The sequence below is a fragment of the Clytia hemisphaerica genome, unplaced genomic scaffold (assembly GCF_902728285.1).
Source record: "Clytia hemisphaerica strain Z4C2 unplaced genomic scaffold, Clytia hemisphaerica genome assembly, whole genome shotgun sequence".
NCBI classification, from domain to species: Eukaryota; Metazoa; Cnidaria; class Hydrozoa; order Leptothecata; family Clytiidae; genus Clytia; species Clytia hemisphaerica.
In genome coordinates, this window is record NW_027104154.1 from 1,111,766 (window position 1) to 1,135,493 (window position 23,728).

The following is a 23,728-nucleotide window of genomic DNA, read 5'->3' on the forward strand; positions in this document are numbered from 1 at the left end:
AAATTTGAAGGGTTGCCATGGTTTGAAACCAGATGATAAAGCACTGCATCTATGCAATTAAAAATTGCCACCGTTAAAAAAAGAACAATAAACAACTTCCCATGATATGTTGCCATGTTTAGTTGCTTCTGTGCTTCTCTCCTCTTGACTATTTTTGTTTGTTTTATCGGTGAAAAAATCTACTGTAGAAGGAACAATTTTGTAACGTTATCCTTTCAGATGTTTCAGATTCAACCTGCATAGTCTCCTAGACTTGTACTTGTTGAAATTTAATTTTGAAATTTGTAGATTCTTGTGAAAATGTTTTCATTTTTGGATCAATAATTGTTTGTTCTGAGTTATGATATTTTCTCTTTTTAATATTATTAACATATTAATTTCATTTTGTTTTTCATTCCGACATTTATTCAACCCTTTCAACCAATAAAAATCGGTTATCCTTGCTCTTTGCTTTGCTTATCTTATTTGTACAAACAAGTTGTGAAAACATCGGTTCAAATGTTTTACCTTTGAAAATATTTGCCGCATTTCGATTGTAAATAATTCATAAATATGTTACAGTTGATTTTCTCTTACTCGATCAAAAAGGTGCCAAAGATCGTATTCGAATTAGAGAAAAATTGAACCTACTGTAGTTAAAGTTAGTATTTATATTATACGGTGTTCCAGGTCAGGGAACCAATGATTTAGCTCGAAATAAAGGAAGAAGTTCGAGCTAAAGAGAATTAACTAAAATTTTTTCATTAGTCGGAAATCCATCCACAGGGGTCTTATGTGTTCTTCGCAACCAGGTTTTATGTGTGTTTGATCTTTAAATTTTTATCGAAAGTCTACATCAAATTTTGCCTTGGTGGTAAATTCAAATATGATTTGATTGTTTAATATTCTTTTTTAGACCTTGTTGTCCTTTAAATAGCATATTTATTATTCCTTAATTAGAAATTATTTGACATTGCGAGGCTTTGAAATTTGTTTGGTTTTTCCGACTTCAAATCAAGAGTTAGTAGAGCTAGATGGCATGGATACTAATTTCTAAAAATAAAGATTATCGCTGCGAGCTCTGTGGACTGTTAGTGAATAAATTATGCATATATTTACTAATATACTGTTTTGTATGAACCTCAACGAATTGATGCCTTCATGTCGCGTCGAGAAAAGACAAGCTGTTTACCAGCATTTACTTATCTAATATTCTTATAGCGGGTTAGTGGCTGTTCACGCTAGAATGGTAAAGAGCGGTTTAATTCTCTAGATAAAAATTGCATTTGATCTCTGATGTGCAACGTCCCCAGTCGGGTTCAACTGCCCTACCCGTGAACACCGAAAATTTACAGTTCCACCCTACAACCACCCCCCAAAACATTATCTTGGGTTCAGACCTCCTGCTGCAAAATCTGTTGTGCGGTTTTTTGTGTGTTTTTTCCGCCCTTTAGAGCTTAAGCGTGTCGGAAGAAAATTTCTACATCAGGTGACATACGTACCATCCACCGCCCAATGCGGCAACCGTATCGGTGATACACACCTCCATACCGTCAGCCTGGGTTTAGGTCCCAGGCAAAAATTAGGTCCCCCCCTGAGTTTTAAGTCCCCCCAAAGATTTATGAAATTTTTGTTAGCCCCCAGGACTTTTGACCCTGGACACTTTCAAAAAAATTGATCCAGTGAAAAAAGTTTTTTTTAATTTAAATTGTATACACGTTTTTTTTTTTTATTAGAACACCTAAAATTTGGCTGAGCCTGGATGTGCTTATTTTTTTAGCAATTTTCAGCCTAAAATGTTCTTAAATGCGTTCTTAATTTTTCAGACTACTCTAAATTGATAATATCATGCAAAATAAAGAGCACTTAAAATTGGTACAATTTGGACAATATTTGACTCTCGATTTTAGAAAATCCATCCCAAAGTTCGGTTAAAACTGCTTGAAAAGAGAAAAAAATTGTAATTTCTTGTCATTTTTTCCAAACTGAGGCTGGGCATGTTCTTACGATGTTCTTAATTTTTTGACGAATTTCAGCCTCAATGTTCTTATAAACTGGGTTCTAATAAAAAAAAAAACGTGTAGGTCCCCCCAAAAAAGTGGTGTACTTCCAGCCCCCTCCTTTTTTGGGAAAATTTTAAGGTGTAACCCCCTCCCAACCAGCAGGCGGGGGGGGCTGACGCTATGGACCTCCCTCTCCCGATTTCAATTTGTACACATAATATATAACGAAATCCATTTCATTTTCTTTAAAATTTAGGTTTCGAGAATCTCTTTGGGCTGACATAAATTTGGAAGAAAAACATACCCAGGTATGTTTGCGAATTTTTGTGTTTTCTTTTCTTTTTTAATTCGTAAGCCTGGTCAGGACAATTCCAAAAAAGAAATGCGTGTTGGTGTGGTGGTGTTGATCAATTTCTTGATTATTTCTTACGTTCTACTTAGTCTTGCTTCATCCTCGATAATGGCTAAAACTTGAAAATGTTCAATATTACTTCATTTTTCGTTTCCCAAACTGTTTCACCCCTTAAATATCCAATTCAAGCCAAGCCTCCCTGGATATTAGCAAAAATTTCAGAGGTCCCCTTTGGATTTATGCCTATTTTCAAAGCACCCTCGTCGAATTTTCAGGTTTGATAGGCGCCTCACTGTATGGAACATGCCACCTCCCTCTTAAAATGGCGAACAACCTTTTTTTCTACAGAAGCCCCGAGCCCTAAATTATTTTATTCCATTATGTATAGCTTAACATTCTGCACGATAACTGTATGGGTGTTCCAACGGAGATTCATGGCTGGTATGCTTTCAAGAAACTGATCGAATCCATCAACGATTACATTAATTTATTCCCCATCCTTTACAAGCTCGCTTCAAAGGTAGGCGTGGAGAAACTATACTAAGCAAAGCAATACTTTAGACAGCGATTATTCTGCCCTGCCTATTTTGATTTTTAGAGTAGACAGGGTGAAAAGTTGGCCGTCTAAACCAGAGCTTATATGATGTGAATTTCACAATTTCACTCTATTAAGCGCGCTTTAAGTAAGAAAAAAATTATCTACCCCATCATCCAAAACGTTTGATCTTTCGCGATTATCCTTTTTGATATGGGCATAGAAAATCTAAAAATAATTCCAAACAAGAGTTAAGTTTCGCGATAACTAAAAAATGGCAAAAATGAACTGTGGGTATAAGATTCAACGTTCATCTCTTCTTTAGAGGGGTTAATGACGTTAGATGGACAATTTTTGTATAAGAACAATTTTATAAGTACGATGAGGCTCAAAAAATGCCGAAAAATAGGAACAGTTCAAGAACAATGCTGGTAGAATTTTGAGCAAAACTAGGGTCAAATTTGTAAAAACAAAACCTAGAATACCTTTTTACCTTTTAGCTCTTTGATGTTGTGATCGTTTGGGTAAAGGTAACGATGCACGAACCTAGATTTGATATGGAGATCTGGATTTGAAATTAACTAACGATCTTTTCCTTACTTCTTTCTATCAGGAAATCAGGAACAGACATTGGCTACAAGTCATGCACGTCACAAAGAAATCTTTTCAACTGGAAGCCAACATATTCAAACTCAAATTTATCCTAGATATCGATTTGTTAAAGTAAGTTTCCATTTAAAGATGATTGAGAGTTTTATAAAATGTGGACGATTTTACATCGAGGCCAAATTGTCGTCCGACTCGTACATTGCATACCGTAGCTATTAAGTTTTGAAATCCAATGGCTCCCTTTTTGATAGTTTCTACCAAAAGGAAGGATTATTCCACTTACCCCTAATCTTTCTTTGATTGCTAAATAATGTAAAATAGAGGGACTGAAGAGTCACTGAATCTGAATCTGTGGCTTGTCACATCTTACAGTGCCGTTTTTTTTCCTGAAAGCTTTTAGTTGATCTCAGCTAGCAGTTACAAAGGGATTGGTTCCCAGTTTCGCATGATTGACTATAGTCAATAAGTTAGGCCATTTTGATGTTGTTTTTTAACCTCTCGAATTCGAATCCAACCAGATTTAGGTGGACATAAAGATTGATGTGTGTACTATCGGTTTTTTTAGACACCGCGACGCAATCGAAGAGATTCTATGTGGAAGTAAAGCTGAGTTAGAATTGGAAATGAAATTGAGACATATTGAAGAAGAGTGGACTGAACAGGTCAGAAAATTCAACTTCTTTCTAAATTTCACCTCAATGGTTATAACAGCTAAAATGTCAGATTGATGGATCATTTTCAATAATTTTTGAGACACTTTTAGCGAATAAACTTTTTGACATCTATTTTTTGACATAGATTTCATCTTTTTATCACAATCTGAATACATTCTACTCGCAATTACTTCTTTTGTCATCACAATAGATCTTGAAATTCCAATCATTCAAATCAAGAGGTTTAGTATTGTTTGACCAAGATCACATGAACCATTTGCTGGACACACTTGGTGATGCTAAAACCACACTTTCTGCAATGCTGACATCCAAGTATGTGAAGCCACTACGTGAAGAAGCGGCCACGTGGTCTTTAAAACTTGATGAAGTTAGCGAAGTTCTTGAAGAGGTGACTTTTTGCTGTTGTTTTTTAAGGGAACGAAAAACGTTGTTCAAATTCTTTTGATCTCATACAAATGATTTTATTGCTTCATGGATTTTTTATTTTCATTTCTAGTGGTTACTTGTTGAAGAATTATGGATCAATTTGGAAGCTATTTTTAGCATTGAAAACATGGTCAAGGTATTATGAATGTTCAACCTCAGGAATTTTTTTTTTTACTTAAAAGTGAGTTGACTTCTCTGAAACATCGTGCTGGATCCCATTTTCAAAAAAAAAAAGTTCGACCTGCACTTTACATCAGAATTTTCCAGCACTCAAATATTAAAATACTTGTTGTTGTGGATGGGTCGTTTTGGGTATGTATGTGCAGACGGTAAGGGTTGGCTTTTTTGACTTCCCCAAGTCTCGGGTCAATTTTCCGCCCATTTTGCCTCTCTGAGGGTAACTATTTCGCTAAAATGTAACTCTCTCTAAAAGTTTGGTTCGCACATACCCCAACCCCAACATTCCCTAACCCTAGTATACCACGCCCCGGGTGCACACACCCTAGTATACCCCGCCCCGGGTGCACACAAATCTTTACGAGGGGTATCTTCTAAGATCTCTGTCTGGATGTTTATAGTAACTTTAGTCGGAAATAATCGTGTTCAACAGTTCCAAAATATCATTTTTAAATAACTTTTTTACCCTTTTTTACGCCATTAAGCATTGACACTATTGAGGTTAATAAATATTGATAGATATTCAGCGACATCGAAAACGGAGCCTTCCCAGGGCCTTTGTTCGCGCTAAGATGTTTTAACAATGCCGGAAAAACTGTTTTTTTGGCATTTTCTCGAGAATTTATCATTAGTTTTTTCTGATTTTTTGCTTAAAGATGTGTATTAACAATGCCCAAAACATGGCCGAGTCCGATTTTTGAGAAACTTTATCGCCGTTTTTCTGGATTTCCATTGGACTTGTTCCTTTCAATTGGTTGTTTTTTTTATTCAAAAACATTATTAATTACAATGACCACCGTCAAGCATGTTTTTTTCAATAAGATTGATTTTTGAAGCCGGAACAATTTAAAAATCGCCGGAACAACCTATTTTCGCCAGTATTTCTTGAATTCCTCGAGCTGTACTTTATATTTTTTTATGAAATTTTGCACACTGATGCAGAATGAAAATACCTTAAATAATGTGACGGAGCCTGATTTTCAAAAAAAAAATTGTATGCCGGAAAAACCGGTTTTTTGATATTTTCTCGAGATTTTATCATTAGTTTTTTCTGATTTTTTGCTCAAAGATGCGTATTCGCAATGTCAAAGCATGGTTGAGTTCGATTTTTGAGAAAAACAATTTTTCGGTTGAAAATGCCGGAAATCGCCGTTTTTACAGATTTTTATTGGATTTTTTCCTTGTATTTCTATGTTTTTCACACAAAAACATTATCCATAACAATGCTCACCATCAAGCATGATTCAATTGTCAATAAAACTGATTTTTGCGACCAGAACTTTCTATTTATTTTTCCCTACAACCCTTCCCTCTCCCCCCATCAACAATCAATGATGAATTTATTGGGTTATGCATTTTCCCTGAACGCTATATTTTCTGACTGATTTTTTTCATTTTTCTCCTTGCTATCTAACTTTCATCCAACAGCTTGTTAAATTTCTTTTCACACACAGGAACTTCCGGAACAATCAACAAGTTTCGTAAAAGCAGATCGCTCTTATATGAAATTGATGAAGAAATCCTCGGAAACTGCCAACGTTTTACAGGTATGACAAAAATCCTTGGTATTACAAAGATATTCTTTATTCAAGAGTTAGCGAATAGAATTTCATGAGTCTTTACCTATTATAAAATAAATTCTAAATGTTAGTTATTGTTGGGTTACCTTTGTGTAGAGAGACTTTATTTCGAATCTTTTTGTCAAAATGAAACTTTTATAGACTTCGCTTCCGATTACCGGCCAGCAAATTCAATACATCAAAAGCCATCGCAAAGGCTAGTCTAAACCACTACAGGAAACCAAGATAACGGTGACAATTTTACTCCATGTGAATAGCCTCTGGTATCGTTAATACTATCAAATATGGTATCAAAAAATAATCTATATTGGAATAAGAAAATTTGAGAATCTTAACTGTTGGATCTTTTTTTCTTTCTTGTTTGTTTCAGTGTTGTCTTGGTGGAGATGTTTCTAAAGTGTTGACGATCAAACAAATTTATCGTGAACTTGAAACATGTTTCAAAAGTTTGAAAGGCTACCTCAATGAAAAACGAAAGGTTTCTGTCTGTCACCTCAAAGCTTTGGGCCAGAGACTTCAAATCAAAAATGGTCCGATTTGGCTGAAAATTTGCACACTTGTTCCTTGGGTGAATAACTGTTTTTTTTTTCATTTTTTGAAAATTTTGATTTTTAGCGGCATGGTCACGAGTTTTTCGCCAAAACGAGGCTAAAACTTTTCTTTTATCAAAAATCTTATTTTTTAATCTTTTAATTTTTATTTCTTATGTTTACAATTGGGCCTACGAGTAATTTAAAAGATACTTAAGTTGAGCCAGTGCGGTTAGCACGTTCGACAGTGATTTATATAGGGGCATATGTTATTTATATCTTTTCTATGTCAATACAATATTCCTTTTTCTTTTCAGGTTTTCCCAAGGTTTCATTTCGTACCAGACGAAGTGTTGTTATGTATGTTGAGTAAACGATTATCCATTGAAACTGTCACTCCTTATATCAGGTATGAGTTGTTTTTACATAGGGTAACATTTTTGCATTTGTAACTATTTGATAAACAATTTTTCGCGGTAAGAAATGTTCACGATTTTCGATAATGACGCAAATTCACAAGCGTTAATTCGGTGAAAAATTCATAAAAAGCTGCTTGCGAAAGTCGCAAAAATGTATATCAATTTTTTAAAAGACACTATGACACTGTGATCTGTTATTTTCCTCTTTTCGAAATTTATCAAACAGACAAAAAACTACTCTGATTTAACACAGTGCACAATGGTGTACAGTGGAAATGAGTTTTCTGGTCCCTTCAGTTAACAACGCCTTATAAAATTTACTCCATACTTCAATATTTCGTTAACTTGAACAAATCTGTTAATGCAATGCTATGTAGATTCCAATGGGAAAAAAAAACGTAAAATGTAGAAACAACCAATATATGAAACAGAAAAATGAAGCCACTGCTTAAGTAGAAATTTTCGTCATCTTTCGTGACTTCATCAACACCAACTTCATCAGATTCCAATGTATACCCTTACTTTTGTATTTTACTTTTAACAACAAAGAGATGTGATCTTGGCAGTGAACAGGTTCGATACCATCACCACCAATCAGAACCACCGAGCATCAATTGATACATCCAGAGCTTCCAGTGGATCACCACAATCATTGAAAACCAACTTAATGGATATGCCCGTTAAACAGCAAACAAGAAAAAAGGTATTGTTTTTTAAAAGGTTTTCTTCCCGACTCTGATGATGCAAAGGGCTCGCGTATTTTTAAACGAGCACAAAATCTTAGTAAAGTAAGTCTTCGACCGCAGTCGGAGACGACACGAAGGCTCCTCTTTCGATAGCTATCTACCTGAAGGTAGGGAAGGTGCCACTCTTTCTCCCTGGATTGCTCCACTTATCCTTGATCCTTCTCTTAATTATTGAGCATCAGGCAGAGAGACATCAAGTACCATTTTGAGAATCTTTGGTATGATCCGGCTGGGGTTGAACCCACAACCTTGCGAACCGTAGCCGGGTGTTCTACCACTGCACTACCGTTCGCTAAAATCTTTCACTGTCAGTAGAAGGGGCAAACCTTTTGTGAAAATACTATATAACTCTTATGGAATTCTAGACTATTTTTGGACCAAAGCCTTACGGAGTTCTGCCTCTATTTCAATGTATGTTTTTGAACTGCTATGAAATTCCGCAACATTTCAAATCTTATCCCCTAGCTAAGAACGATTTTTTGTACATAATTAAGATTGGCAATGCAAATAATAATTTGGCCCTGATTTGGTGAAAAATGCGGTCTCAGTGATGGTGTTAGGATCACTTATTGACTAGATTCTTGAGATATTCACAACTAAAGCATTACAACATTGAAATAATTTTTTAAAAGATGTATTTAAAAGAATTGAAATGAAATTATCTATAAAAAATATATAAGTTTTACAATATAAAATATACCCATGTAGCAGAGACCCTGTCAACAAAGCCTATAATACTCACTGGCTAAATCACACAGCCGGTGATGGAGAAATATTTTGAAAACCCATCCCAAATAAGATGTTTAATACCGTTAGCACTCATCATCATCGGGTCATTACTACAGGGGTGTCGAAACACTTTTTCTGAAAATTGTCTTAAGGACAAAGTTTATAAATATTATTTCAAGTAAAATTTTAAAACACCACCACGACTAAATTAAAAATTATGTTATCAAAGGTTATTAATTTGCAAAATACTAAAAAAAGTTTGAATAACACCTACGAAGTTTAAAAATGCAGACAAAGTACACAAAGTACTAAGTTATTATGAATACTGAATGATTTCGTTATAAGTTACGCTTTGTTTATAAGAAAAATTTAATAAGAAAATGAGGCTCAGTTTTGACCCCAAAACCTAAGAAACAATTATGAACAATCCCAGCCTCAGTTCTTAGATATGAAAATTCTGTATTCAAGCCTTCTTTTGAGACAATAAGTAAATAAAGTAATCATGTTAAAAACATTTCAAATTTAAAATCATGAAAAAATGAGAAGAATTAAGCATCAGCTAAAACTTACTAGTTCCTTCTAAAAAAGCGCATTTATTACTTATTTGTTTTGGTTTTGCTACCAAAGTTAATTACTTTTAGGAATTGAGCATATATAGAGGAGTTTCCTCCAACATAATGCATCACGCCATTCCCCTCTATAATAATACAAACAATGATGTCTGATTGGGTCAGCTCCATCTTTGATCGGATCAGTATAACTCATCTGCGTTCCATCAATCCATTTCCAAGGATGTATATCTCCATCTTTATGTCCTCCAATCCAAAATGGCCAATCACCTCTATGAATAGAATTGAAATAAAAACATTAAATTCATACTTCATAACGGAAAATCTTGTGATGTACCTCTTAACCAATCAGGTTTTATTCTGGCGAGGGGAGACAAACACTATGGTTTAACTCCCTATTAAAATATGTTATTTACCTTACACTCGTTAACTTTTAGTAAATTAAGCCTTTTAAATGTCTGCGACCGCAGTCGGAGGCGACCCGAAGGCTCCTCTTTCGATAGCTATCTATCTACCTGAAGGTAGGGAAGGTGCCACTCTTTCTCCCTGGATTGCTCAACTTATCCTTGATCCTTCTCTTAATTGCTGAGCATCAAACAGAGAGGTATCAAGTACTATTTTGAGAATCTTTGGTATGATCCGGCTGGGGGTTGAACCCACAAGTTTTCGAACCGTAGCCGGATGCTCTACCACTGCAATACGGTCGCTGTACTACGGTCACAGCTTTCAGACGTCATGGCTTAGAATTCAGATGAAAAACAGATAATTAGGATATCATTTACTGCACATTACTTTGAATGGCTAATTATCATTTTCTTAGAAACGGAGACCCGGAAAACATCTAAGCGCAATCTATCCGGGAGTTTATACTCTGGCTTTTCACATTTAAGAATTTTCACAATGTCGACTAAAAAATAAAAAACATACCTTTTATGAACTTCCCCTCTGAGATAATTGTTTTCTTCCAGTGAATGGATGCTAGCAAGACGAGCGCCCATTGCTTGGCAAGCTTTTTCTGCATCTTGCCAATATAGGTATGCTGTTCCGAAGATAAATTTTTTAGAAACCTCGTTTGGCTTTGTTGTTGTTGTCGGCGTAGTCGTTGTTGTCGTCGGAGTTGTCGTTGTTGTGGTTGGAGTGGTCGTTGTTGTTGTCGGAATGGTCGTTGTTGTGGTTGGAGTGGTCGTTGTTGTAGTTGGGGTAGTCGTTGTGGTTGGAGTGGTCGTTGTTGTGGTTAGAGTGGTCGCTGTTGTGGTTGGAGTGGTCGTTGTTGTTGTCGGAATGGTCGTTGTTGTGGTTGGAGTGGTCGTTATTGTGGTTGGAGTGGTCGTTGTTGTGGTTAGAGTGGTCGTTGTTGTGGTTGGAGTGGTCGTTGTTGTTGTCGGAATGGTCGTTGTTGTGGTTGGAGTGGTCGTTATTGTGGTAGGAGTGGTCGTTGTTGTCGTCGGAGTTGTCGTTGTTGTCGTTGGAGTGGTCGTTGTTGTTGTCGGAATGGTCGTTGTTGTGGTTGGAGTGGTTGTTGTTGAAGTTGGGGCGGTCGTTGTTGTGGTTTTATTGGCAGTTGTAGTTGTGATTTTTGTTAGGGTCGTAGGTTTTGTTGTTACAACTTCACAAATGCTAGCAAGATGCCCGCCACGTGCTTTACAATCATCCTCAGCATCTTGCCAACTTTGGAGAGTTGTACTGAGGTAATAATTCCCTGAAACGATGATGTGGTTCATCAATATCAAATAGTTGATTGTTGATTTTAGATTAAATTGATTAAGAACACCTTATTGTATTGATAAAGTATAAAGCATGTATATTTTTATCTTGGTACTGTTAATATATCCTCCATTACTGAGGGAGTTTATCCGCTTTTCTATTTGCGTTACATCAAATCCTGATGTGGAGTGCCGAATGCTTTACCGACTGAGTAAGCTACCCGATCCATGGTTTATTTCAAAGAAAAATTAAACATACCTGCTTGTCCTTTAACTAGGATAGCCAACGAAAGAAGAACTGCATAACTAAATAAAATAATTTTCAATTCCATATTTGATGTCTTTGAGCTCCTTCTTATGAAGTAATTAGATGTTGAATGAATTTGCTTGATATCTTGACCATTTTTATAGCAATTTTTCAAAGGCTATTTCTGGTCCTATACGTGATCGATGTCATAAAAAACGCGTAAAAAAACGTAAATATAACGTAAAAAATGGTACGTGGTTTGATTTATTCAATTGGCAGCGTTAAGTGTCCTCAGAACAATCACGTTTTATCCATGCGATCGATTGTCTGTGCAGTGATAATATAAAATCCTTTGGCAATAACTTATATTTCCTCGATTGGCTTCAATCACTCTAAAAAAGCTTGAAATACCGACAGTGAGATTTTCATCTTTTAAACCAATTGAAATTGAAAGATCCTAGTTTTTCAATCGTACCCTAGTCAAACTTGCTTGAAAAGGGATTGTGATGCTTAAGGGCCAAGACACACGTGAAGGTTAAAAATATATGTCTCGATCCAAAAGAGGAAGTCAGTCTAATTTAATAATTATGGAAGGCTTACCTGTTTAATGCCAATTTTCGTCCGGGAAGTTTTACTCTGCCATTAATTATCATTGATCTAATTTGGTCTTAATCACAACAATTGATAAGCGTCATAAACTTTTTCTTCGAATTTTTTAATGACGTGGGAAGAAATCGGGGAAAATAGAATAGGCAAGTCGACTCTTGACTTGAATGGCTCTTTTTAGCTTTTAGTATCATTTTGCGACGACGAGCGCGTTTCCGCTAGCCTTCGTTCGCAATATTCACTCATTTTTCAACAGGCTAAGTAGAAAGAAGCAAGAAAGGTCTTACCCCGCTTAGTATATCCATCCGCTTTGCTTCTAGAACGAAAAATCAAGCTGGAATTCGTTCTAGTTTATTCTCAGGGTAAGCTTTCCTTACTTTCTGTTTAGCCTGTAAAGAATGCCGTAGTGTGAACGAAGGCTATAGGAAACATGCTTGTCGTGGTAAAACATCTATCAAAAAACAAAAAATTATCCATTATTTTCAATACACTTAGACTTTGAAGTTCAAAGTGCTAAAAAATAAGAATATCAGAGAGATTTACAGCTTCCAACCTCTAGATATGAAACATGAAGGTATTTGTAGTTTTTGTGATCTTTTTTCTGACTACATTTGACCTTTTCTATAAAGGCTCTCTCTCTATCAGCTTAACCGGTTAAGACGAAAAACTTCTTCGGAGATTTTCCTTCAAAAAAGTACGGAATTTTTACAATCTTTTACACCTCTCTGTTAGTATGAATGCTGCTTGGGACTACAGTTGATGCTCTCTTATTCAACGTTCAAATGTGCGATACCTTCCATTATTCGATAATATTGAATTCACCGTCAAAAAGAAATTTCATTCACGACGCTATATCAAGTAGATAATCGACAAGAAAAATCGGATACCGAAAATTATTCAGTCGATTCAGTGATAACTATTACTTATTCAATGAAAATTGAATTCCCCCTTTAAAATCGAATTAGAGAGCGTCAATTGTTCTTTTCATTGACTTTTATTTTTCATTTCAATTTCTCCACTTCTAGTTTTCGATTGCAATTCAACAACGTGAAAGATTCTCAATGCAGTCAGCATTTGAAGCACGTAATTCACAACGAGGAAGCTACTTCGATTATTTGGTGGACTCTTCATCAATCACCGTCACACCAGATACATCAGTCACTGCAGTAGTCGATTCTCAAGGAGAAAAAATGTACCTCGATAACCATGTAAGCTCGATTCAAACCATGTTCTAACCTTACAAGTAGTGTATCCACCGGAAGGAGCGGAGGAGTGGGGTCCAGAATTGATCAAAAAGTTTTCCCAATAGAATAGTGTCTGTAGTTTTTGTGACATGTTTCTGGCTACCTTTAACCTTTTTAAGGCATCCTTTAAAAGTTGTTTGGCCTTTTTAAAACCAAAATTTTTGCTTGCGGAGCCCAAATTACAAAGGAAATTTTCTATGACATGAAATTTCATGTTTTCTTCACTGTTTGTGACCTTTTTCTCGAAAACTCGTGGTTACGTCTTTGCTTACAATCAAGCATTGACCTGAGGATAAACAATGAAGTTGATGTTATTTATCAATGTTTGTGATAGCCTTCTGCTCCTCCTAACGAAAAAGTATAAGGTCTACGAATCAATCTAGGTTTGTGATTAAGATTATTTTTAACCAATAGTTTAGCTACTATTGTTTTGTGTTTCTGAAAGATATGGAACCTTAACGTCTGAACATGTTCTCGTGTCAGTGAGATTTCAAACCTTTTGAAGACACTAGAATAGAAGCTATTTCACGAAATTTCATCGGATTTGTTACACCATGTTGATAAGTAAGCATAAAACTACTTATCACATCTCAAAGGGCTTCTTCGCCACAGATTTTTCAATTAACAAACACTTATATATTTCTTTTTCAGATTTTATTGGAAGGTTACGTCGAGACATGGATGTCAAAAATCTTGAGCGAAATTAAAAACTCAGTCAAGCAACTCTTATCGACCTCTATTCAAAAGTTGGATAATGGTGTACCTTTCGAAGAAGTTCTTTTGAATACGCCCGCTCAAATTGGTGTCATTAGCTTTTATTACTACTTCACCAAAGAAACTGAGCGCGCGGTATTGTTTTTGCGCTCCGATCGTAAATCATTGACTAACTTAGCGAAGAAGTTTTCAGGATTGTCCAATCGTTTGAGCTATATGCTATCACATGGTGTTTATCGTCCAATGAATGTTAATCTAAGCAGAACACAAAAGATCAGAGTTGAAAATGTTTTGGGTGTAAGTAGAATGGTTTTTGTTTCTGTTGACTTTCTTCATTGGGTGAAGGGACGGCGGATATATATTATTTCAATGATCTACCCATTGGCATCTCGCTCTTTGAACAGGCGTCGTTTCTTTGGACAAGCGTCAAATTATTGAAAACTCACACAATGGGATCAAACTCTTTTGATACCCCCTAAACAATATATCTTCAATCCTCTATGAACAGTTTTTATTTTGTTGAATTAAAACTGTAATGTTCTTAAGCAAACGAGAGAAACATAACTTGTTGTCTTTTTTTCGACTTATCCTTTATTCTTCGGATGGTTTCTACTTTAATGAGCTTTCTCTTCTGGATTCTTTACGATATTTCAGACCGCTTGCCCCTTGGATTTACCAGGCTTTTAAAGTAACTCCTTCCTTAAACTCCTCGACATAAGGGTTGGGGTGGTGAAACTTTCTGTTACAACCGGATCTCAAGGATAAGGAGATATGGGCTCAAATCTAACTACCTTAAGTGGATAAATTTTGGCGGGGATTAAATTTTCTCAATCTAACTGGTACATCTTTCATCATTCCCATATATACTTTTTGTAACTTTCTTTTATCCAGCTTTGTTTCTTCGCCGTAACAACCATCGATAAATTGATTGCTGTCAAAATGCGAGATACGAACGATTTTGAATGGCGTCAAACAGTAAAATGTTATGCAGGTGATGCCCAGTACCTTCAAACTACTCGTAACAATTCGCCCCAGCCCCCTAGAAGTCACACGCCTACACGGAAGAATATGTCGCCACCCAGGAGCCAGACACCGCGAATCGAGACGATCGATGAGAGGGGCGTCCAACCAGTTCATATCAAGCTTCTAGACTTCTCTTTCACCTATCAAAATGAATTTCATGGCTGCCAACTTGGGTCCGTTGTCTGGGTAACGTCAGACAAAGCTTTTTTAAATTTGATGACTTCATTGACCAATGGGAAAGCAGGATGCGTGTCATGTGACCAACCAACGGGACGAAGTGGCATCATCGATGTAAGTTTATGTTGAACCTTAAAAATGAAAATTCTAAAGGCGATAATTGAACTTCAATTGTTACTAAAACTTTTTCTGCTTTGAGTGCATCATTGATTTTGAAAGTTCATCTGCGAATTTACGTACTGTTGTTATGATCCAGTTCGTATTTTATGTTATCGTTATGTTTTGATTTGGAGCATTCCTCTGTGAACTTAGCTATTTACACTTGGCGCCGTTATTAAAAGCAGAACACGTGATGAAACCCCTCCCCCACTTCAAAGAATATTATCCCCTGATATTTCATCTCCATCTGAATATTACATTGTTAACGCTTGCAGGATTTTTGTGCTCTAAAAAATCGAATTTGAAATCGACACTTATTAAAATCGGGTGATTTCCCTTTCCCGTGACATTTGACATCTCATAGTGTCCTCCCCCCCCTTTATAAAAGGGGCGGGGGTTCTGATTTTGGCCCTTTTTTTAAAGTATGGGGGAAAATGAAAAATTTGAAATTTGCTGGGGGAAAATAAAGAGGGGGGAAAACCATAAATTTAGGAGATTTTGACTGGGGGAACTTCACTGATCTCAAGTTGATCTTGTTGCAAAACCTTTTAAGCAATAAAATCAGCAAATCTTTTGGGATAAACCAACTTTTCAATACAATTTCATTTTTCCAGCACTTTCAAGGCTATTTTTTCAAGCTTTCCAAAATTTCAAACTTGATTTAAGGCATTTTTATGTTAACCATATGGGGAACCGCAAAATCTTCAAATAGCTGGGGGAATTAAAAAAAGAGGGGGTAACCGAAAAATTTTGAAATATGGTGGGGGAAATAAAAGAGGGGGGAATGGAGAAAAATTTTGATTTTTAGTGGGGGGAACCAACCCAGGAGGACACTATGCATCCTTATATTATTTGCATTGGTTAAGAAACTCTCTCGAGGTTCATTGGCACACGTGTGTATTGACCTTTTTTCATGACATTCATGTTGTCAAGTTAAGTCTTATGAGGAAGCACCCGAAAACTTTATTGTATCAAACATTACGTAATAATCAACGATATCATTATCAAGGACTTACCATTAACCAAACCAAACTGAGGTCAATGCGCACATATATATACGTGTTGGCAATTACGTAATAAATATAATGGGTTATATAAGTCAGTCTTCTTTACTTTTTACAGTGCTTGAAAATCCTGTGTGGACAACACTGTTTCACATTGGATTGTGCATCACCGCTCAGTTATCAATCAATCGGTCATTTATTCCTCGGTATCATTGAGGACGGCTCGTGGTGTACATTCTCCAACTTCGATCAATTGTCGTCAGCGAAGATGAATCTGGTCCAATATTTTCTGTTCAACATTCACCAATTCTTAAAACAACCTGGTTTCAATAAGCTGGTGAGCAACAAAGGGACAAATCACGTTGATGGTTTCCGTGTTGTAAGTGAAAATGAAATGTTTGATACTTTTTGGAATTTAGAACCTATATCCTCGCGAAATATCTACCGATGATTAATTTCTTTAATACCTCTTCTATGGTAAGAAAGTAATTTTAGTCTTTTCATATATAATTTATCAACTTCGTCTACGTAACGTTTACACTTTTCAATTCAGACATCCGTCCATCCAAACTGTGGAGTTTTCCTGACCACAACAACATCCTACATTCACCAACAATGTCCACCTTCCATCAAACTACATCTTCGGAATATCAGTATCGCCAAGCCTGATCTTCAACGTCTACTGAAAATACAATTGATCGCCAGAAGCTTCAAATCGTATAAAATCATCACCAATTATTTGGTTTTGTTGAAAGATTGCGTCAAAAATCAACTGTAGGTTTGAATTATGCTTTTTGCAAATTTTGCAGCAGTTTCTCTTTACAGATTTTCTGCAAATTTTTAAATTAATTTTTTTTTGGAAATATTGATTATAAAATGAACCATCACAGACCGTTTATTATATGAATGTCTGCTTAGAATACACCTTTCAACCTTCAAAGTCTGTGGAGACTAAGTTCGAGTTTACCAGGAAGGATGGTGTCAGAATATCTGAAGTCGTTACAATGACATCCTCACAGACTAAGAATTTTGACGTAATTCCCTTGTAAATTCAACACCGAACCTCACAGGGTTGACGCTAAGGGTTGATAGGTATATTGTCTTAAATCACAAGTGTATCCAGAAATAATTGGCAGTTGAAACAGGGATATGTTATAGCGGAGCTGGATGAAAGACGAGAATTCCTTAGCGGATTGCTTCTTTGTCTTTTCTATTGTAAACTGTTCATAATAGAAATCCATCTCTGTCCCCTTGAGTGTTCTGTTTTTATAAGAAAAATGAAGCAGACAAAGTATTCATGCAGTACGTTTGCACATATTTTGCTATGATGTTCCCGCTTTTCATCAAAATAATAATTGTAGAAGATACCCCAAAAGCTTCCTTGTAAATTAAATCTATTTTTATCAGTGTGTGTTATGAATTTGAGAAGCTTTCATGATTTCTCTTTAAAAATTTCGGATGTACCCCATAGGGTTGACGCTAAGAGTTGATAGGTATATTGTCTTAAATCACAAACTAAAGTGTATCCAGAAATAATTGGCAGTTGAAACAAGAATGCCTGTATTTGATATTTCACAGAAAAGTCCTACTTTTCGGGTCCCATATCTTCCGAAGGACTTCCGTTTGGCTGGAAATTTGACCGTTAAAAATCGCGAAATTTTCTACATAAAATACACTCAAATATAGCGCTTTTGATTTTCTAAAACAAGCAAAACAAATTTCCACAATTGTATTCAAGAAACAAAGGTTACAGGCCTTATCTCCACTGCCATTTATATCTGGATACAATTTAACTCTAAACTAGAATTCTACAACTCATGACGAAAAGAAAAGGATACATTTGAAATTGATAGTATTTTGCCTGCTAAATTGTCTGATGCAGTAGAATTTTACTTTTTTTTCTTTCCATAAAGTGGTCGTAGTGTAAAGGTAAAGAGAGGTGCGCATTTATCTGGTACTGTACTCGATGTAGAAATTTTCTTCCGACACGCTAAAGCTCTGAAGGTCGGGAAAATTTTAACATCTGGAACCTTTGGGTTACCATTTTTCTTTTTTTCTGTAAGGTTTCTGAGGCAGCAGAGAGTTTCATGCTAAATTCAGTCGGGTGCAACCGATAGTCAAGCAAAAAGTGTAAGGACAGCTAGACACGACTGTGATGCGGTACATCAAACGATGACTACTATAGGTCTCCGATGGTATATTGGCCTGCTCCTTCAGAGCTTTAGCGTGGGCGGCCGCCAATACGCCATCGGAATATCAGATAAGGTGCGCATCCTTCCGGGATGAGCTGGAGTTTTTACAAGATACTTCACTAATTGGTCATTTAAAGTGATAGAGATGACGCGTTCTTTAGAAAAAGTAATGAGATTCTTTTATTACATCTTAACGACCAACCAAATCAAATAAGAGCTTGTAAAAACTCCAGCTTGTCCCATCCTTCCCAGCTGACATTCAACGTTGTTTCAACGTTTATCTAATGTTCACAACGTCCATATAACGTTAGATGAACGTCGAAACAACGTTATGTGCCATACCAAAGACTTGAAAATTGGCACTTGATACCTCTCCAATTTATGCTCAGCAATTAAAAAGAAGTATCGAGGGTAGGTGGAGCAATCCACATTAACATCGGTCCGTCTCTTCAATTGCTGACCAAGATATCAAGTGTTATCGATTTGTATCATAGCACTGATAATGTTTTAAATGGAACTAAAAACTTAAATGCCGAAGACAAAAAATTATTGTTCAAATGTTTTTTTTATATTGATTCTGGCATACATAATTTATTGGAACTAATTTTTGCGGGAATTAATTATAGCGTTTTTGAACCTGCGAAATGCAAGTTTTTTTTAATTTTATTGAAACATTTGGAAAATCCTTAAGAAAATGAAAGAAATTTGTCCAAAAAAGGACAAAACCGCGAAAATTAAAACCCGTGAAATGCTATTTTTCCGATTTTTTTTCGACCGCGAATATTATTTCCCACGAAAATACTTCCAATAAGGTAAGTGCTAATGAATGATACTTTTTCATCATCCTCATCATAGGCACCGTGATGTGTTCACCATGAAAACATACGAGACGATCATTACACAAGCGTGGAAGAATTACAAGACATTACACACACAAGAGAATCACCACAACAGCATCAGTAACCCTAACACAGCTGGTGGTGATGGATTCATTAATAAATATCCAAGTGCTGTCTCATCTGTCACCACGTTCTCACAATCTCGTAAGTTGTCGTCGATTACTAATCGTTTTGATACTTCAATTACACGTTTTTTTATAAGTACAAAGTATATATGAACATAAGGCTTCAATGGCAAAAATGTTAATGGGGGTACGTGCAGTGGAAAATTTGTGAAATTCATATCCTTACAGCGCTTTTTTAATCAAATTTTCAGCTCTTTTAGAACAGAAAAAAACAAATTTTCAGGCAAAAATTTGCAATTTTCCTGCATTTGCTGAAATGTCCACCCTTACAATGCATTTAGCGAAAAGTACCCCTCTCTGCTATCTTGAAAAACATACTTACGCCGCACATACCCCTCGATTTGCCTGACTGCCCCCTCCCGCACTCTTCGTTTCATTTAATCACAAGATTACATTGTATTTTAGATGGTGGTGTACGTGGTGGTGGTGGCTCCCAAACGCCCATAACAACGCCCGCAGTACAAAATGCTGTGTCAGCGGAAATTACGAAATTTGAATTGAACACCATTTGTAAATCCGTCTTGACCATCGTCAATGCTTCGCTTTCTGACAGTGTAAATATTTTATTAGCTCTTTGAACAGTCTTGGTGTTACATCAATGCCTTAGCTCATGTTGCCCATGAAAATAGGTCAAACTTTGTGGCCTCGAAAATAATCGACTTTAATTCAAACTCTTCTTGATTTTTACAATAGTTTATAATGACTTGACTTGGGGGATTAACTACTTATTTTGCTATAACTCCTCTCAGTGGTTTACCCTGTTATAAAGAGTGTTTGCAAATATGAGAAGCTGAAAATAAGCCATGCTAAAGTAAGCAACAACTTTTCTCCTGACTCTTTTCAAATTTTTACCAAAGACCTCACATCATCTCTTTTCATGTGCAGATCCCATTTACAGCTGTCTCTCTCTATTTCGATCTTAAAGGAACCAAGACTTTTCTTCGAATAAAAGAAAGATTTGAATTATTGAGAGCGGCTTACACTACTTTCTACTGAAGGGGGCCAATGATTTAGTTCGAATTACAGAAAGAATCGAATAATAGAGGTTCGAATTATGGAGAGAAGTGAACTGTAATCTAATCTGCCGCTTCCAATAAACTTTACTTAATCATTTTTAACTTTTCAGGATTCGATGTTATTTAAAGAAATTGTTCGAGGTGTGTTCGGTGACCATGCTGACTCGGCACTTTTTCCATCATACGTTCTCTCTGAAGAAATGTCACTTTTAGAGATTGTAAAAAAGACTATCGGTGAAAACGGGTTATCTCATCATAAATTATTCGAAGATAAAATCATGCAGTTGTATCAAGTATCACAAATCAATCAAGGTTTGTAATCACGTAAATCTCGCATCTTTTTTAGCAGGCAATTATATGGAGGGGTTTCGTCAATATTTTCCCCGATTTCCGTCAAACCGTCAAACAAAAACAGAAAGTCCGCCACCAAAAATTCAAGAATTCTGTCAAAAATTCCGAAAATTTGGACTATTACTTTCCTTCCGAACAATTTTTGTACTAAATGTCGATTTTTGGGACTAATAAAGCCTAGTTTTCCGTCTGACGAGGAACTTGTGAATTTCCGTCAAATTTCGGCTATCTGTTCGAAAAAAATGAGCGATTCCGCACCTCTGCCAACTGAGATTTTATTCATTTAAGAAGATCTTAGACATTTCCCTATATTCTGTAAATTGAGGCTTGACCAGGCTTGACTTTTAGGAATGTGTGAACCCATCACTGTTTTTTAAATAGACTTTTTGATGTTCAATTGGGGGTGTTTCATTTAATATACATTTAAGACGAAGACGAACCCTTTCAAGCAAAAAAATTCTTTAAAATGTGTATGTTTTCCCCCTGGAAAATGAAAAAAATTGCAGAAAAAACCTTTGAAGAATTCTTCTTCGCACCTTTAAGTCAGTGTGGACGAACGAACATCAGTCTTTTACGCTTTGCAAAAAAAAAACTCTTAAACACCCTTCCCTGGAAATTCTTCATGGATTACCCCCCCCCCTTGGAAAAGTTTATCTGACCCACTGTATAGATGAAAAGTGGAATGGCCCATTCTTGTATCGATTTTGATGCATTTCAGGGATCGTGATATGCGGACAAAGCAAAACAGGGAAATCAACTTTGGTTCAAATACTCATCCAATCGTTAGGTATTTTAGCCGAAGAAACGGATAAAGAAAACCACATAACTTATCATCAAGAACACATTAACGTTCTAGCGGTAAAGTTTTCTTATGAAATTTTTTGATCCTTTACATTCAAGAGTGAATGTAAGAGTTCGCATTGCTGAGCTCTAAAAAGTTAAATGTCTTAAAATGAAGGACGATTTTATTTTTTAAGATTGATATTTTTTATTTTTGAACATAACTTTTGAACCAATGAAGTAGAATTAAAAAGTAATACACCAAATTTTAAGTTAGGCTTTCTTCTGAATTATTCCGAAACAATCTTAAAAACGAAACGATATAAATTCAAAGAGGGTAACTTATTTGTGGCACACCCGGTAGTTAGAGTGAGAATGGCGATTTCAATACTTCCACTTTACTTCATTGGATATTTTGATTTAGGAGAGGTTTAATGACTTCCAGACTATATTCTCAATCTGCACCGTTTCCTCTGAACCAATCGTTTATCAAATGGGGGTAAGAAACGTGTAGTAAGTAACATTAAAACATAAAATGTCCTGAATTTATAGGTATCTAGCTTAGAGCAAATATTTGGTTGTATAAACGAGGCGGGTGATTGGGTGAATGGCGTGTTTACAGTGGCGTTGAAGAAAGCCAATCAAAGTTTGTTGCAACATAAACAATCAACGTGGATTACACTGGATGGACCCTTACATGATGGATGGTGCTCTGCTTTGAATGGTCTCTTCGAACAGAGAAAGGTATACATTGTGCATAGTTCTTTCGTCTTAGACTTATTTCTTCTTCAGCAAGGTACAAAAGGAGGCTTTCTCGCCTTCAAACATAACAAAAGCATTTTTTTGACCACTGGGTAAAGTACGCGATTTATAAAGGGTTCAAATTCAGATTCTCCTGACTGGTATGTTTTACACTTGTAAATTCAACCAGTTGTCTATCCTCTGCATTTAACAGTCTTTCTATCTCTTACAATTGCGGACGGTTTAAGTTAAAACTATTATTTATTTCCACAGGTTTACATGCAACCTGACATGAAGCAACACCATCTGAACAAGAATGTGACTTTTGTTTACGAAACACACACGTTAGATCACATATCTCCAACTGTCTTTGCAAATATGGTACGAGTTAATCGATTCATTCTTTGCTTGTTCATTTAAAAACTAGGTCACAGTGTGGATGTAAACCACACTGAAACGACCGCCTTCCATCACGCATCACGCTCGCGAAAGAGCGCGCGCACATTATTAACGCCTACATCTCCAGTAAATTTTAGATTATTCATTGAAAACAGATTACAATATAGTCATTTTTCATGTCTCAACTATTTAATTCCAAATAAAAGACATTCGGGAAAAAAAAAGAGAAACACCTGAGTAATCTAGTTAAAAAAACCGAAAGTAAATGGTAGACAAAGTAATGAGCCAAGGCAAAAGGAGATTAGCGTACCACTATGAAAGAAACCGCCTCCGGCCTTTGATTATTCCACTTTTACGGCTAAAAGGGCAAGACTGAACAGGAAAAGCCAAAAGATTGAGGCTAGAAATCAGCTCTCACTGGGATTCAGAAGTTTGATGGTTAAACTGTGTGTAAAGTAAAGAAATCTAAATGTGAAAAAAAAATTGTAAAAAAGTTCACAAACGGACAAAGTATCAGCCATTATAAATCCTTAAACTTTTTTCGTGGGTCACTTGGTATGTAAATAAAGTAACAGTTTACCGAGTTATTAGCTACTCCGTCTCAGCAAAGTATGAGGCTTTTTCGTCTCGAAATTCTGCATAATTCAACAAGATTTCAAAAAAATACGCTAATTTTCTGTGTACAATCATGGAGGTAATAAAAATAGATGGAGAGTCAATGCCTTTTGTTCTATTCTGATTTATCATCGGAATCAAATAGCTGTTTGGTTGCTTTGGGAATAAGATGATTAATGTTGGGTATACTCGTGGGAATATTTAAAAAAGATGAATGAAAAGACATTACATTTTTAACAAGTTTATTGGAATAAAAATGTCATGTCATGAAAAATTGCAAAAAACTTCACATAATAAGCACAATACTCCAAACTTCTTCCCAAAAGGGGAAGCTGCCAATAAAGCCATCGATAGATTTAAAAAAGAATTACGTGTTACGATTAGGAACCTTGTATCGATCATTTT

General features: G+C 35.9%; 2 protein-coding genes across 2 annotated transcripts in view; one reads left to right on the top strand and one right to left on the bottom strand.

The window, feature by feature from the left end:
• Nucleotides 1-2,242: 2,242 nt before the first annotated feature.
• The window catches only part of LOC136814077 (dynein axonemal heavy chain 8-like), a gene marked incomplete at its 3' end in the record, with an annotated part of 34,908 nt that continues 13,422 nt past the window's right edge, over nucleotides 2,243-23,728 (top strand). Inside the window, exons 1-21 of the mRNA XM_067070576.1 lie at nucleotides 2,243-2,290; nucleotides 2,723-2,854; nucleotides 3,483-3,592; nucleotides 4,044-4,140; nucleotides 4,343-4,540; nucleotides 4,649-4,714; nucleotides 6,210-6,302; nucleotides 6,706-6,813; nucleotides 7,183-7,274; nucleotides 7,834-7,987; nucleotides 12,910-13,092; nucleotides 13,780-14,139; nucleotides 14,734-15,156; nucleotides 16,324-16,584; nucleotides 16,759-16,979; nucleotides 19,253-19,440; nucleotides 19,827-19,975; nucleotides 20,548-20,749; nucleotides 21,507-21,646; nucleotides 22,121-22,312; nucleotides 22,583-22,690. Of these exons, the coding sequence (XP_066926677.1) occupies nucleotides 2,747-2,854; nucleotides 3,483-3,592; nucleotides 4,044-4,140; nucleotides 4,343-4,540; nucleotides 4,649-4,714; nucleotides 6,210-6,302; nucleotides 6,706-6,813; nucleotides 7,183-7,274; nucleotides 7,834-7,987; nucleotides 12,910-13,092; nucleotides 13,780-14,139; nucleotides 14,734-15,156; nucleotides 16,324-16,584; nucleotides 16,759-16,979; nucleotides 19,253-19,440; nucleotides 19,827-19,975; nucleotides 20,548-20,749; nucleotides 21,507-21,646; nucleotides 22,121-22,312; nucleotides 22,583-22,690 (3,453 nt within the window). The remainder of the gene's footprint in view (nucleotides 2,291-2,722; nucleotides 2,855-3,482; nucleotides 3,593-4,043; nucleotides 4,141-4,342; nucleotides 4,541-4,648; nucleotides 4,715-6,209; nucleotides 6,303-6,705; nucleotides 6,814-7,182; nucleotides 7,275-7,833; nucleotides 7,988-12,909; nucleotides 13,093-13,779; nucleotides 14,140-14,733; nucleotides 15,157-16,323; nucleotides 16,585-16,758; nucleotides 16,980-19,252; nucleotides 19,441-19,826; nucleotides 19,976-20,547; nucleotides 20,750-21,506; nucleotides 21,647-22,120; nucleotides 22,313-22,582; nucleotides 22,691-23,728) is intronic.
• LOC136814054 (uncharacterized protein DDB_G0290587-like) lies at nucleotides 9,387-11,384 on the bottom strand. The gene is made up of 3 exons (XM_067070552.1): nucleotides 11,291-11,384; nucleotides 10,256-11,027; nucleotides 9,387-9,600 (listed from the first exon to the last, which is right to left on the bottom strand). Exons 1-3 carry the CDS (start codon nucleotides 11,361-11,363, stop codon nucleotides 9,387-9,389), a joined length of 1,059 nt encoding a protein of 352 aa, XP_066926653.1. The 5' UTR covers nucleotides 11,364-11,384.